The 15627-nt window shown below is 40.8% G+C and overlaps 1 protein-coding gene across 2 annotated transcripts in view; it reads right to left on the bottom strand.

The window, feature by feature from the left end:
* Positions 1–15627, bottom strand: part of pold3 (DNA polymerase delta 3, accessory subunit) — a 42896-nt gene that overhangs the window by 9979 nt on the left and 17290 nt on the right. Inside the window, exons 7-11 of one of the 2 annotated variants that reach the window (XR_010004018.1) lie at positions 14646–14727; positions 13156–13315; positions 9513–9619; positions 3277–3380; positions 552–854 (exon numbers count right to left, since the gene is read on the bottom strand). Coding sequence is in view for 1 of the 2 variants with exons in the window: in XM_062974424.1 (XP_062830494.1) it covers positions 3277–3380; positions 9513–9619; positions 13156–13315; positions 14646–14727 (453 nt within the window). In the remaining variant the exon portion in view is untranslated. The remainder of the gene's footprint in view (positions 1–551; positions 855–3276; positions 3381–9512; positions 9620–13155; positions 13316–14645; positions 14728–15627) is intronic. The other variant, XM_062974424.1, reaches the window with a different exon arrangement.

Genomic DNA, 15627 nt, shown 5'->3' with positions numbered 1-15627 from the left:
AAAGTCCTCTTCTTGTTTTCTGTGATTAGCTGCAAGGTGTGAGGAGACCGAGATGCTAAGCCAGTCATGGAGTTAGGGACGATGCATGGAGCCATTCGAATCCATCTTAAATCTACCAGAACATCCACGGATTTCAGATAAAGAACAATCTATTATTTGAGAACACAGACATGCTTGACCACTCCAGCAACTATCATGTCACAGAGAAGCCACAGAAATCCACAAGCATGTGGACAACTTCAACAGAAAGGAGGAAACCACGAAAATGAACAAAATCTGACTACCAGTATTACAAAACTCAAAAATCAGAACAGTAAATAAAGAACAACACTCTGAAAACAGAGTAGTTCCAGACATGAATCAATCAGGGGCAGCTAACGACTCTGAACAATGGATTCCCCCAGGCAGGAAGAAGCCAGGAGATGAAGCTATTCAATGCTAATTGAGGTGATTAACTACAACATTAACCTGGCCTCCAACTGACAAGAGTTCTTCTCTCACTCTGGACTTTCCAGATATATATAAACCTTCCTTGCTTAGTTTCTCCATACCTCACAACCTCTGAGGATGCCTGCCATAGATGTGGGCGAAACATCAGGAGAGAATGCTTCTGGAACATGGCCAGAGAGCCCGGAAAACATACAACCACCCTGTGATTCCGGCCATGAAAGCCTTCGACAACACAAAGAACAATCTGTTTTGCAATCTTTCCACTTTCACACCTCAGATCGGTCAACCGAACAAGGAATTCAAATAACAGAAAAATAAGCTGGATGTTCCTCCTTTTCTTGGATGAACTTTCTACTTCAGGCTAGCAGTACGAAGAGTAAAACTTGCTTGTAGGACAACCCGCGCTGAAATTAAAAAGCAATTAGAAATCTAAAGGTTGAACCTTCATCTGGGTGAAGAAAAGCCTTTGTTCAAACAAATGCTCGATGTGTTTTACAAGTGGAACCTAGGAATTTTAATCCCGGAATAAGCCCGGCTGCGTTTAGTGGCGCTTCCTCCCACTAATGTATACAGAGGACCACTGTTTTTGAATCAATGTTGTCAAAACTGTTGGAAGCGAGGCAGTGCTTTTAAATTGGCCTTTGGTAGATGTCTCCCATCCACCCCCACCTTCCCAACTGAGACTTTTTACTCAATTTCTTTCCAAAATAAAACATTTTGGGCTTAAGGAACTACTAACAAATGGTGACAACTTTTGTAAATACATTTCATCTCTTGCTAAATTTAGGAATTTCTCACCGGACACTAAACGCAACTTGGGGACCACATCATTAGTCACAAAAAGTTCCCGAAAGAAGGAAGCAATTCAACATTTCGAAGGGCTTAAATGAAGGGGCCGACGGGTCAAAAAGACTGTGTTCAATCACGAGTTCTGGTTAAAAATAAATTCATCCCAACAGCTCTTCCAGATCTTAAGGGCAATCTTTGCACAAGCTCAGTTGTTTTCCCGAGAAATAAAGCTCTTTACTGGAAGTTCTTACCTGGTGCTTTCCGCATAACAAGAGCTACAACTCCCATCATGGCAAGTCAAGATAAATAATTGCTGAAGGAGAAATCAACAGAATGCTAAATCTACAAATAGTAATAGTTAATAGAAATGTACTACATGCAAGGATAACGGAAGTGAAGAAGATACAAAAAGAAGAAATGATTGACAAATTAATAGCATGTGCACAAATTGTTTTAGTGAGGGGTTGGAAAGATAAAACAAAATCGACTCTGACGAATCGGTATAAGTATATAGTTGATATGTTAAATGTAGAAATCACAAATTGCAAATGGAATAATATAGATAAAATTGAAAATATTGTAATAATCAAGGGGATGTGGGAACCAGTTATTTAGAGAACGAACTAAGATGTGGAGTGGAAAAATTAAGATTGAGATTGATATTTCAAATGTAACTTCTGTAGTTTGTTGAATAAAGTGTATGTACAAGGACGGGAGGGTGGGAGGGGGATAAAACGACAAAACAACAATAAAAACAATTTTTTTAAAAAAGATAAATAATTGCTGTGGTTGTCATTCAGTGAAATTTTTAGAGAACAGACTTAAAGTGGGGAGAATGGCTGCATTAGATCTGTTTTCTCTTGCCTGGGCTTGAAGCTACTGCTACAAGAGACCATCTTGTCAATCAAAAGGTTGACAGTTCGAAGCCTGGGTCAGAGTGAGCTCCTGGCCTTTAGCCCAGCTTCTGCCTACCTAGCGGTTCGAAAGCAAAATGTGAGTATCTACCAGGCTGTTGTGAGTTTTCCAGGCTGTATGGGCCATGTTCCAGAAGCATTCTCTCCTGACGTTTGCTTCTGGAACATGGCCATACAGTCCAGAAAACTCACAACAACCCGATGATTCTGGCCATGAAAACCTTTGACAACACATGTGAGTAGATAAATAGATACCACTTAAAAGCAGAGAAGTATTTTAAGGCACCCATAAGGAAATACCAGAAAAAATGCCAGGGCCAGGTTGTGATGCAACTGGTTAGTAGCCAGTGGCCCTAAATCACTACTGAGCAAGAGGTCATGAGTTCGAAGCCAGCCCACGTCTGATTGAGCACCAAACCATTAAAAATAGCCCAGTTTGTTGTTGACCTATGAATATGGCATTGCCATGTACTTTATATACTCGAGTATACGCCTAGTTTTTCAGCCCTTTTTTAAAGACTGAAAAAGCCCCCCTCAGCTTATACTCGGGTGAAGGTACTGGTTGGCTTATATTTGGATCAGCTTATACTCGAGAATATATGGTACATTTATTATTTTTCTCTATTATTATTGGTATTACAGTATTACATTTATTATTTTTCTCTATTATTCTTGCTACTATTACATTTATTTTACTCTATTTTTATTATTATTAATAATACATTTATTATTTCACTCTGAATATAAATACTGTAAATAAAAAATACTGTAAATAAATGCTTCAATGCAATACCATGGCTCAATGTTATGGAATCAATACAGGCTAGTAGTGAACATTAAGTTCATTTTTGTCCCAAATCCCAAGGAAGAAACACTGGACTCCATTGCAGAAATGCAAAATTGCTGGAAAAGGTTCAGAAAGTCCATCCTTTTTTCCTTCCAAGGCCCAAGAAAGTGGTGAAAGGGCCAACTTTGGGTAAATGTCCACTCCCTGCTTGAAAGAATAGTGGCAACAATGCTTTCGTGCGCAACATTTGGGCTTTCAGACTCCTGAGCTTCAGACACATCTACAAGGAGGCTTCATTTAGTAATATTTGAAATGCATGAACACAAGGCTCCTTACCTCTGTCTTTTCGGGGTCTGAGTCCGGCTTCACAGGGGTGGGCTCGGGCTCGGGCTCAGGGGAAGTCTCTTTCTCTTCAGGGGTGAGAGGGGACTCTGGCACGTCTGCAGGGAGAAAAACGCAGGGAAGAAGCCTTTTGCATCTACAGACTCAGCTGAGTTTGGAGGAATACAATAACGGGCAATTCACCACTCTCCTCTTTCTTTCTGCCACATGTGCTAAACTCAAACCTTTGGCCCAGATCCAACCTGCCCTGTCCTTTTATGTGGCTCTCCAAATGCTAGATTGCAGCTCGTGTTCTCCTGATCATTAGATAATCATGACTGGAGTTGATGGGAGTTGAGATACAGTGACATCTGGAAGGCTGTAGTTTGCTCTGTTCAGCCAGGATGATGGGGTTTGAATCTAGATACAAGACTTGTGGAGATGAAGTCTGACTTTAGAATGCCCTTTAACCTTTTCCTAACCTCAGAGCTTACAATAATAATAATAATAATAATAATAATAATAATAATAATAATAATAATAATAATAATATTCTGCCCTGGCAGAATATGTAAAGCAAAGTGAAGAACCTGCTTTGATTGAAGTCAAAAATCAGAAACTCCTCAAAGCACAGCAGACAAAAAACCAGTACAAGAAAACCGCACTACAAACTAGAGCTGACAGCTGGCACAAGAAAACATTGCATGTGCAGTTCCTTGACAAAATTGAAGGAAAAGCTGATAAGGAGAAGACCTGGCTCTGGCTCACGAATGGGACCCTGAAGAAGGAGACAGAAGGCCTGATCCTTGCAGCCCAGGAGCAAGCCATCAGGACAAAGGCAATTCAGGCCAAGATCGAAAAATCAGCTGATGACCCAAAATGCAAACTGTGCAAGGAAACCGACAAAACCATGGATCATATCCTCAGCTGCTGTAAGAAAATCGCACAGACAGACTACAAACAGAGGCACAACTATGTGGCCCAAATGATTCATTGGAACTTATGTCTCAAGTACCACCTCCCAGCAGCAAAGAACAGGTGGGATCACAAACCTGCAAAGGTTGTAGAAAATGAACACGCAAAGATACTGTGGGACTTCCGAATCCAGACTGACAAAGTTCTGGAACACAACACACCAGACATCACAGTTGTGGAAAAGAAAAAGGTTTGGATCATTGATGTTGCCATCCCAGGTGACAGTCGCATTGACGAAAAACAACAGGAAAAACTCAGCCGCTATCAGGACCTCAAGACTGAACTTCAAAGACTCTGGCAGAAACCAGTGGTCCCGGTGGTGATGGGCACACTGGGTGCCGTGTCAAAAGATCTCAGCCGGCATTTGGAAACAACAGACATTGACAAAATTACAATCTGCCAACTGCAAAAGGTCACCCTGCTGGGATCTGCACGCATCATCCAAAAATCCATCACACAGTCCTAGACACTTGGGAAGTGTTCGACTTATGATTTTGTGATACGAAATCCAACATATCTATCTTGTTTGCTGTGTCATAATAAAATAATAATAATACAGTAGACTCTCACTTATCCAAGCCTCGCTTATCCAAGCTTCTGGATTATCCAAGCCATTTTTGTAGTCAATGTTTTCAATATATCATGATATTTTGGTGCTAAATTCATAAATACAGTAATTACAACATAACGTTACTGCATACTGAACTACGTTTTCTGTCAAATTTGTTGTATAACATGATGTTTTGGTGCTTCATTTGTAAAATCTTAACCTAATTTGATGTTTAATAGGCTTTTCCTTAATCCCTCCTTATTATCAAAGATATTTGCTTCTCCAAGCTTCGGCCGGCCCATTTAGCTTGGATAAGTGAGACTCTACTGTAATACTTTATTTTTATACCCTGCCTCCATCTCCCCAAAGGGACTCGAGGCGGCTTACATGAGACAATGGAAAAGGTTGGAAGGAACACCTGCTGAGCCTCCCTTTCTGTCTGCTTTTGGCCGAGGACTGCATTTCGTTCAGGCCATTGCCACAAGACGCATTCCAGATTTGGGAACTCAGCCCAGGTCATTAGGTCAGTGCTGGGAATTGCACTTGAGCAACACAGGCCTCCAAGAGACCTTTTGCAGGTTAAGCAGGGCTCAGATCAAGTGTTGTCGCACTTCCAACAGCTAAACTGCAGTTGCTGTGAATGCCATTTATCTGGATTTAGTCCATTATCTCTGGATGTCATTGATTTGGGTTTCAGCAAAATAATTCATAAGTTCAATACTTGGGGTTGCTGTGAGTTTTCCGGGCTGTCTGGCCATGTTCCAGAAGCATTCTCTCCTGACGTTTCACCCCCATCTATGGCAGGCATCCTCAGAGGCTGCGAGGTTTATAAGAAACTAGGCAACTGGGGTATTATATATCTGTGAAATGTCCAAGGTGGGAAAAAGAGCTCTTGTCTGTTTAAGGCAAGTGTGAATGTTGCACTTGGCCACCTCGATTAGCCCCGAATAGCCTTGCAGCTTCAAGGCCTGGCTGCTTCCTGCCTGGGGGAATCCTTTGTTGGGAGGTGTTAACTGGCCCTGATGTTTTCCTGTCTGGAATTCCCGTTTTCTGAGTGTTGTTCTTTATTTACTGTCCTGATTTTAGAGGGTTTTTTTTTAATATTGGTAGCCGGATTTTGTTCATTTTCATGGTTTCTTCCTTTAGCAACCGAAACATGGATGATATGGAAACAGACCAATGCTCTACAAATATTTGAACACTGATTTAGATGAGGAAGAGACCTCTCATCGAATCTGAAGGTGATACAAAACCAAAAGAGGTAGCTAACACACTGGAAAGATAGATAAAACTAGGAAACTGAGATGAAATTAATAAAACCCCGGGCTGTGGCGCAGGGGCTGTGGCGCAGACGGGAGAGCAAGCCAGTGCAATTAACTGCAATGAATCACTGACCAGGAGGTCATAAGTTTGAGGCCCGCTTGGAGCTATGTTGTTTGTCTTTGTCCTATGTTAAAAGCCATTGAATGTTTGCCTATATGTGTAATGTGATCCGCCCTTAGTCCCCTTCGGGGTGAGAAGGGCGGAATATAAATGTTGTAAATAAAAAAATAAAAAAAACGAAATCCAACAAAGGCAAATGCAAAATTCTACACCAAAAAAGCCCCAAATGCACAGGCATAAGATGAGGTATACATTGACTCAGCAGTACTAAATGCAAAAGCACCTTGGGATTAATGCTGATCCTAAATTCAACATGAACCAGTAGTGTGATGCCGCAACAGAAAATGTCATTGAGCCCACATTCATAACACTATGTAACACGATTTTTGTGTCTGGATTATAAATGTCATTTCTTAATTCATTCTATAATAAAAAAAACATGAGAAAAGTTTATTACGCTGCAGATACTTTGTTTTTGTAGGAGGGATATCCTGCAGCACATTTTGCTATAGGCTTTTCAATGAATATCTCATAGATCCTCAATCAATTCAACACAGTTTGTGGCAGCCACAAAAACTAAGCATCTGGAGTAGAACAATGACCTTCCAAGTATCCGTGCTGAGCATCCGTTTTCTCCTGTGTTCTTTTTCTTGACTTCATGTTCATTTTCCTCCTCAGCTCATCTCCAAAATTATGTGCAATTCTCCTGAACAGCAGCATCGGTTACTCATTTCTTTGTTTTTGGACCTGGACACAAGGATCCTTCTTACAGTGTCTGAAGCAAAGTACTCTGCAGGCACAGACCATGCGGTCTCGCTTCCAACATTTATTATCTGCTTTCTTGGCCGTTTCGCTTTCTTTCTCATCATTCAGACAATTTTATAAACACTCTGAATCCTACAGCCCCCAAAACAAAAACTTGGATGTTCGCTAAATGAAGACCTTGTGGTAGATTGCCAGAACCTTTTAGATGGCTTTATTTCCAAAGGATGTTGCAAAAAACCTCAAAGAGACTCAGAAGCCAGATCTGGCAAGGGAGCTCCATTCAGATCCAGGAGAGGAGGCGAAGCAAAGTATTTGGGGCATTGGGGGGGGGATGATTTCAGCTTTTCAATTCCAAATACGTAAAGCCAAGAACCTAGTAATATGAACTTTTTTTTTACTTAAAATTATACCTCAGCCTTCTAGTTGTGAGGGCTATGAAGACATACGAAAATAGGTTGCTGATACCTGCAGAAAATTCTAGTTTGCTGGCACAAAGAAAAGAGTGGGAGCTTCTTGACTACCTGGATCTCTTGCTCAAGGCTCACCATCATGTCCTCCTTATTTATTTTTCAAGAATTCATAGAATGGGAAGTATTGTGGACTACTCTTCTGCTTCTGAGGAAGAGGCAGAACAGGAGACTGAAGAGGTAGCACTTGGGGATTTGGGGCCAAGTGTTGAGGAGGAAGGAGAAGGCGAGGAAGACATGCTACAAGTCCCTACATTTTTAGAATGGCGAAGGGCAAAAGAAGAAAGGAGAAGGTCAGCTAGAATCACAGCAAAAATGCTGAGCAATCAGACCTCGCCATAGGAACATCTGTGCTGAGAGCTCAGGGCTATAAATTAGCAGTATTAGGGTGATTAACTGGAACATTTACACTGGCCTCCAACTGACTAGAGTTCTTCCCTCACGCTGGACTTCCCACAGATATATATAAACATTCCTTGCTTAGTTCTTTCATACCTCACAACCTCTGAGGATGTCTGGCATAGATGTGGGCGAAACGTCAGGAGAGAATACTTCTGGAACATGGCCACACAGCCCGAAAGACATACAACAACCCTGTGATCCCGGCCATGAAAGCCTTCGACAACACAATTAGCAGTACAGCCAGTGGTCAGTGCTGACAGCAATTGACCTACTTTGTGTGTTTGTGTTCTGGTCTTCTTGCCACAGACTCTTGTTCCTGTATACAGTAAACCTTTTTTTTTTTTTTGCCAAAGACTCTTGCTCCTGTCTGCTGTGAAAACTTGTTGCCAAATACTTTTGTTTCTTGTCTGCTCTAAGACTTTGCATTGCTTTTGAACTTTACCTTCTGTTTCATTTACTGCTGTTTGCATTATTATTATTATTATTATTATTATTATTATTATTATTATTATTATTTGCTGAAGCAATGCTTTTTTTTGGTTACGTTGGTTTTGTTGTAAGGCTGTTTCTGGAACAAAATAGGACAAGGAGACAGTCCCAGGGCTATCCAGTTCAACCCCCTGCCAAGTAAGAACATACATCAAAGCCCTCCCAACAGATGGCCGCCTGGCCTCTGCTTAAAAACCCCCAGAGGAGACTCTACTGCACTCTCAGGCAGCTATGGACTCAACTGGACAACAGCTCTGACTATCAGCAAATTCTTCCTCATGTTTAGGTGGAATTTGTTTTCCTGCAATTGGAATCCATTGCTCCATTGTCTCTTGGTTTCAGAGCAGAAAATCAGATGGCTTCTTTCTCAATTTGGTATTGTATCAGACATTTAAACATGGTTATCATGCCACTCTTCTTAACCTTATCTTCCCTAATCTGAACATAACCAAGTTCCCTAAGCCGCTCCTCATAGGCTTGGCTTCCAGACTTTTTACCATTTTGGTGATCTTTCTCTGTTTGTTCCTAATTCTTCTTGTAACCTTTGCAGTTCTTTGTAAGCAGATCCTGGTGTCTCTCTCACTTGTTATCTCAGTTATGTGTCAGCAACATAAACAAATGACTGTCATTTAGGCACACTGGCCATTTAACACGTTCCTTCTTACTCTCTTGGACATAAGTTACCAGGAAAAGGAAACCAAAGGAGTGCAAACAAACCTATGGTGAGCTATCGCTTATGGTAAAAGCATGCGTAATTCATAGGCCTGTCCAGGCCCTCCATCACCACAATATCTTTTTATGAATGTAAACAGTTTCACACCTGTTTCAAATACTCCGCTGAAAAGAAGGTGACCAAGTACACCATAACCCTTCCAACCACTGGAGTCACAAATCCTAAAGCTGGCCATGTTCAATTTTTTAATTAACCAAGGCATAGTAAAGGAGAACTTAGGGAGATCTGGCAGAAAAGAACAGCTTAATGAAGACTATCCCATATGTTTGGGAATTCTGTTTCATTTTCCTTGATAGCATTCAGATGTTATTGACATTGTCCTACTGCTGTGAATGTAATGGGCAATTAACAGCAAAGAACTAGAAGCAAGGGAAGTCGGATGTGTATATTGTTGTGGCCATCATTAAATTCTCAAGAGCCCTAAGGTCTGCCAGGTATTGACTTTAAGGCAACCAGAGCATCAGCCCAAAAACTGGCTTGCACTTACCTTCCTCATCACTGCTGTCAGATTGCGGCTGCCTGATTCTGCGCCTCTTTTTCTTCAAATTTCCACCTTTTTTCTCTTCGTCATCTGATATCTCTGGCCGTTTTGCTCTGCAAACAAACCAGGTGATGTCACTTAAATGTACTGTAGAGTCTCACTTATCCAAGCCTCGCTTATCCAAGCTTCTGGATTATCCAAGCCATTTTTGTAGTCAATGTTTTCAATATATCATATTTTGGTGCTACATTTGTAAATACAGTAATTACTACGTAGCATTACTGCATATTGAACTACTTTTTCTGTAAATTTGTTGTATAACATGAAGTTTTGGTGCTTAATTTGTAAAATCATAACCTAATTTGATTTTTAATAGGCTTTTCCTTAATCCTTCCTTATTATCCAAGATATTCGCTTATCCAAGCTTCTGCCGGCCCGTTTAGCTTGAATAAGTGAGACTCTACTGTAGTTGGAAATGTGGAAGGAGAACAAACATTCTGAATCTCAGTTCAAAGCAAACGAAGATACAGCCCCCTTTATCTATAACAAAAGTGCTATCCATAAATAAGAGTAAAAACATGGCTCTGTGACCAAACCTGTGGGGAATCTCTGCAATAAATAAATATGGATTGACGTGTATCAATTATAGGAAAGGCCCGGATTATTCTCATGGATCCTGTGATTATTGGTGATGGTTGGTTTTATTTTATTTTACTATCCCTTTTAAATGTATTTTTAATTTTGTATTGTTTTTATGGCAACAAAGAACTGCCGACATGTAAAGTCAGTCAGTCCCCTTCGGGGTGGAGAAAGGCAGGATAGAAATAGCATAAATAAATAATAAGTAAATATTTATTTAACCTAACAGAATCTCCAGTTCTGAACACATCCTGGAAGCTGAGAGATGGTGTGCCCCAGGACAACAGTCAGCAGCTTAAACATAAAATGAAGATTTGATGTTGACTGTCATCAGGTCAACCTTGATTTATTGTGATTCCCTGAATGAGAGTCCTTGATGAATCTCTTCCTCTTTTTCTACTGCCGTTCACCTTTCCAAGCATTATTGTCTTTTGTAATGAGTCTTGTCTTTTTCATGATGTAGCCAAATTATGACAGCCTCAGTTTAATCTACTTGGTTTCTAAGGAGGGCTCGGGCTTTATTGGTTCTAGCACACCCTAACAAAAGCCCATCCAACCTCTCTTTAAAAGCTTCCACCAGACTCCGAGGCAGAGAGTTCCACTGCTGAACAGCTTTTCGTACAGTCAGAAGTTCTTCTTAATAATGCTTAGGTGGAATCTCCTTTCCTGCAATTTAAACCCATGGTTCCATTGAATCCTAGTTTCCAGAGCAATATAAGTTGGTGATTTAATATCAATGCATTCGGTCTGGGTTTTAGCCCAAATTTTAAAAGCTACTCTTCCAGATTTCAAAGCTTTGCTCCCTAATAGGACCTTGGATAGCTCCTTTATGGAAAAAGGAAGGATTTACCTCTCATATGTACCCAAAGCTACTATTATTGAGTTAGAGTCTTCTTCTCTGGAAGTATTTAAGCAGAGGCTGGATGGCCATCTGTCAGGAGGGCTTGGATGGTGTCCTACTGTCTGGAAGAAGGTTGGACTGGATGGCATTGGGGAGTATCTTCCACCTCAATGATTCTATGACTTATGCACAACTCTTCTCTTTCTCAGTGTCCCCAAAGTTTTATAAAAACACACGTCCCAGTCACTCAGTGCTGTTTTGCTGCCACTGACCTTCTATGAGGTAGTGTCTCAGATTTCTGAAGCAGCTCTTAATCTTTTTTAAAAATATATACATGATTATATTTTACTAGTGGAAAAAAAGAGTGTCATGAAACGGCTCCTTTCAGCATGGATGGGGAGACGCCAGCCACTCTGTCACAGAGGCAGATACCACTCTCGGCTCTGCAAACTCTGCTCTCGGGGCAAAAAAGCATCTTCTTTGGGATTCTGGAGCTAATAACAAGGGAGGCAAGTGAATGTTAGCTTGAAGGGGCTGCAGATGAGGAGGGGGCCTCCAGAGAAAGAACCTTTCCAGACCAGGCATGGGCAAACTTGGGCCCTCCAGGTGTTTTGGACTTTAACTCTCACAATTCCTAACAGCCGTTAGGGCTAAAGGGCCCAAGTTTGCCCACGCCTACTCTAGATCATCCATCACTCACACATTGGGCACAAGACACACAAGAATTAATAATCCCATCACTCTTCTCTGGGTCAAAACCACTCAGTTTGTAAAAAAAAACCCTGTTTGCCATTTTGGAAACTATTTCATGTAAAACAGAAGGCACGTGGCTTTTTTCTGTGCAAACAGTACAGCAAATATAAAAAAGGCTCTGGCACAAAAGACATTTTCTGCACACAAAAATAACATTTCTGTACAGGTAATTTAACTGAATAGAAAACTTTTTTTGCAGAGGAAAATATATAGTTATAGTTGTACAGTTGTATAGGTAAGGATAAAGGTTTTTCCCTGACATTAAGTCCAGTCGCATCCAACTCTGGGGGTTGGTGCTCATCTCCATTTCTAAGCCGAAGAGCCGGCGTTGTCCGTAGACACCTCCAAGGTCATGACTGCAGGGAGCACCGTTACGGAGTGATACTTATTGATCTACTCACATTTACATGATTTTGAACTGCTAGGTTGGCAGAAGCTGGGGCTAACAGGAGGAGCTCACCCCACTCCCTGAATTCGAACCACCGACCTTTCGGTCAGCAAGTTCAGCAGCTCAGACGTTCAACCTGCTGCACCACCGGGGCTCACAAAGTTGTACATAAGAAGATAATACCGCAGAATATATGACTTTTAGATAGATATAGAATATATGCTTTTTATGTTAAAAATAATGGGTATCTGTGGCAAAAATAATATGAGTAGACAATGAAGATCATGAGAACTGAAGATGTTGGAAGAATATCATTACTGATTCACTATATATGACATGTTCGATGTGTAAGGATTGTTTACTGTTTACTCATGGATCTGTTTATTGTGTAATTAATAAAAATGACAGTCTGTAACACAGTTTTTGTTCTTCGGTTATAAATGTCATTTCCTAATTGGTTCTATCATAAAAACATGGAAAAAGTTGATTAAACTGCCAAAACATTGTTTCTAGCAGGAGAGACATCCTGTTATAGCACATTTTGCTCTAGTTTGTCAATAATTATCTCATTTTATCAAAGTACATAAAACTGGCGACAAATTATCTTGGGCAAAGAGTTTTAAGATTTCAGAATGCATTTCATGTTCCACTTTGATGGCTGGTAAAATTACAATCATGTAAACAATGGCCTTAAACTGAATTACGTTGTTTCTGATATTTAACACAACCTCTTCTAATGCTTTTTTCCCTTGGACCTGGTATTCTCCTTGCTAATTAGTCCCCATGGGGCGGAAATAAAGTTAATAAATTAATAATCATTATTATTCATGGCTTAAGGATAGAGCAATTAAGCCATGCCAATAAATGAGCTCCACCGAGCTGTGGGAGATCCCAAAATCCTTAATACCACTCTTGAAAGAAACATACCATAAAAACCCTTATAATATAACCATTATAAACATACAGGAAGATTGCTGATTACTGCAATGAAAGCAGCTGCCCGAAAATGAACAAAAGGGCCTCGGTACCTTCTCTTGTCTTTCGTCTGTCCTTTTGCATTCTCCGATTTCTTTCTGGCTTTCTCCAGAGCTGGAGCACTGGGAGGCGATTTGGCTTCCGCTGAAGAAGCTGAAGACTTGGCTGCCGGTTTCTCCTCCTTTTGCTGCTCCGCTTCAGTGCTGCCTTTGCCTACGCATCATAAATACATTGAGAGAAGGATGAAATGAAAGATCAGGAGGGGTCATCCATGTACATCAGGCACGGGCAAACTTCGGCCCTCCAGATGTTTTGGACCAGCTATTAGGAATTATGGGAGTTGACGTCCAAAACACCTGGAGGGCCCAAGTTTGGCCATGCCTGATGTACAAGATTCTCTGTCTCAAATAGATGCTTTAACTATACGAAGCTGCTTTACATGGAGTTAGTATCAATGGCTTCCTATTCCAACACATACAACCCACCTCAAATTGGCCTTGATATCAATGTGTTGTCGAAGGCTTTCATGGCTGGAATCACAGGGTTGTATGTTTTGGCCATGTTCCAGAAGTATTCTCTCCTGATGTTTCGCCCACATCTATGGCAGGCATCCTCAGAGGTTGTGAGGTTTGATATCACTTTAGCTGTCATGTCTCAATGCTATGGGATCCTGGGAGCTTCAATTTTATGGGAGCGTTAGCAATCTTTAGTAGAGAAATCTTGAGAAAAATACCTTCCCCTGATTCCATAGCACTGAGACATGTAACTTCAAGCCTGGTAATTTGATAAGCACATTTTTTAAAAAAGGCAACTTCTGAGGAGAACCAATGGGGAATGGCAAAATGATTACCAGGCCATGGGTTTACTATCTTAGCATTTTAAAATCTGTTTTAACTAAATATTGTTGGCTCACTGCTTAAACTTTTTTGTGGCTGTTGTGTTTTGCTATTATTATTGATTGATACACAACAAGATTAGTACACAGCAAACAAGATCACTATGCTGGCTGTGCTATTATTATTACACTCTTGCTTATCCGACATAAATGGGCCGGCAGAACGCTGAATAAGCGAAAATGTTGGATAAGGAGGGATTAAGAAAAAGCCTATTAAATGTCAAATTACATTATGATTTTACAAATTAAGCACCAAAACATCATGTTTTACAACAAATTGAAAAGCAGTTCAATACACGGCAACGTTATGTAGTAATTACTGTATTTACGAATTTAGCACCAAAACATTGCAACTGATTGAAAACATTGACTACAAAAACATTGACTACTAAAAGGCAGATTGCACTGGATAATATAGAACATTGGATGAGCGAAGGTTGGATAAGCGAGACTCTGCTGTATTATTATCTCTGAGCTCTGAGCACGTTGCATTGTACTGCATCTCTTACAGCAGGCATGGGCCAACTTGGGCCCTCCAGGTGTTTTGGACTGCAACTCCCACTATTCCTAACAGCCTAGCGGCCTATTGTAAATGCAGAATTTAAGCAGAATCCCCCTCAAAAGAAATGGACTATGTAAGAAACTTACCATCTTTAGTCACTGCAGCCTTTCCAAAGAAGTTATTTAGCACGTTTCCTTTCGCTGGCACCTTGCTGCTTCCTGCCGAGGCCTGACGTAATTAAGAGAAATTGTTAGCAAAGAGAAACTGACAATGAATGCAGCATGAAAACCTAACATCAAATTAAACCTACTATCAGTGAATTGAGTATAGCATCAATAAACTAAACCAATATATGCAGACAGAATGGCACACTTTCACCCAAGATTGTGCGGAGTGATGAGGCTACATTCAAATCAAACATGTTGCCAAAAAAGAATGGTCCAATTAATCCTGTAGGGAAAAGGTTCGCAAGGCTAAAGCGCAAAATGAGCTCAGGCTTGCCAGGGACATAAAAAACAACAAAAAAGGCTTTTTTGCTTACGTTGGTAGAAAAAGGAAGAAAAAGGAGGCGATAGGGCCATTGCAAGGAGAAGACGGGGTGATGGCGACAGGGGACAGGGAAAAGGCAGAACTACTTAATGCCTTCTTTGCCTCGGTCTTCTCAGAAAAAGAAAGCCATCTTCAACCTCAGCAACACGGAATGGACGAAGGATTGGGGGAAATCCAACCCCAAATAGGGAAACAAGTTGTCCAGGAACACTTGGCCTCTCTAAACGAATTCAAGTCCCCAGGGCCAGATCAGCTACACCCAAGAGTACTGAAGGAACTAGCGGAAGTTATTTCAGAACCACTGGCAATTATCTTCGAGAGTTCTTGGAGAACGGGAGAAGTCCCAGCAGATTGGAGGAGGGCGAATGTGGTCCCTATCTTCAAGAAGGGAAAAAAGAACGACCCAAACAATTACCGTCCGGTCAGCCTCACATCAATACCAGGCAAAATTCTGGAAAAGATCATTAAGGAAGTGGTCTGCGAACACTTAGAAACAAATGCGGTCATTGCTAATAGTCAACACAGATTTACCAAAAACAAGTCATGCCAGACTAATCTGATCTCTTTTTTCGATAGAGT

The sequence above is a fragment of the Anolis carolinensis genome, chromosome 3, assembly GCF_035594765.1.
Source record: "Anolis carolinensis isolate JA03-04 chromosome 3, rAnoCar3.1.pri, whole genome shotgun sequence".
NCBI classification, from domain to species: domain Eukaryota; kingdom Metazoa; phylum Chordata; class Lepidosauria; order Squamata; family Dactyloidae; genus Anolis; species Anolis carolinensis.
Note: the sequence above shows the minus strand (reverse complement) of the source record. Positions and strands in the feature narration are given on the sequence as shown.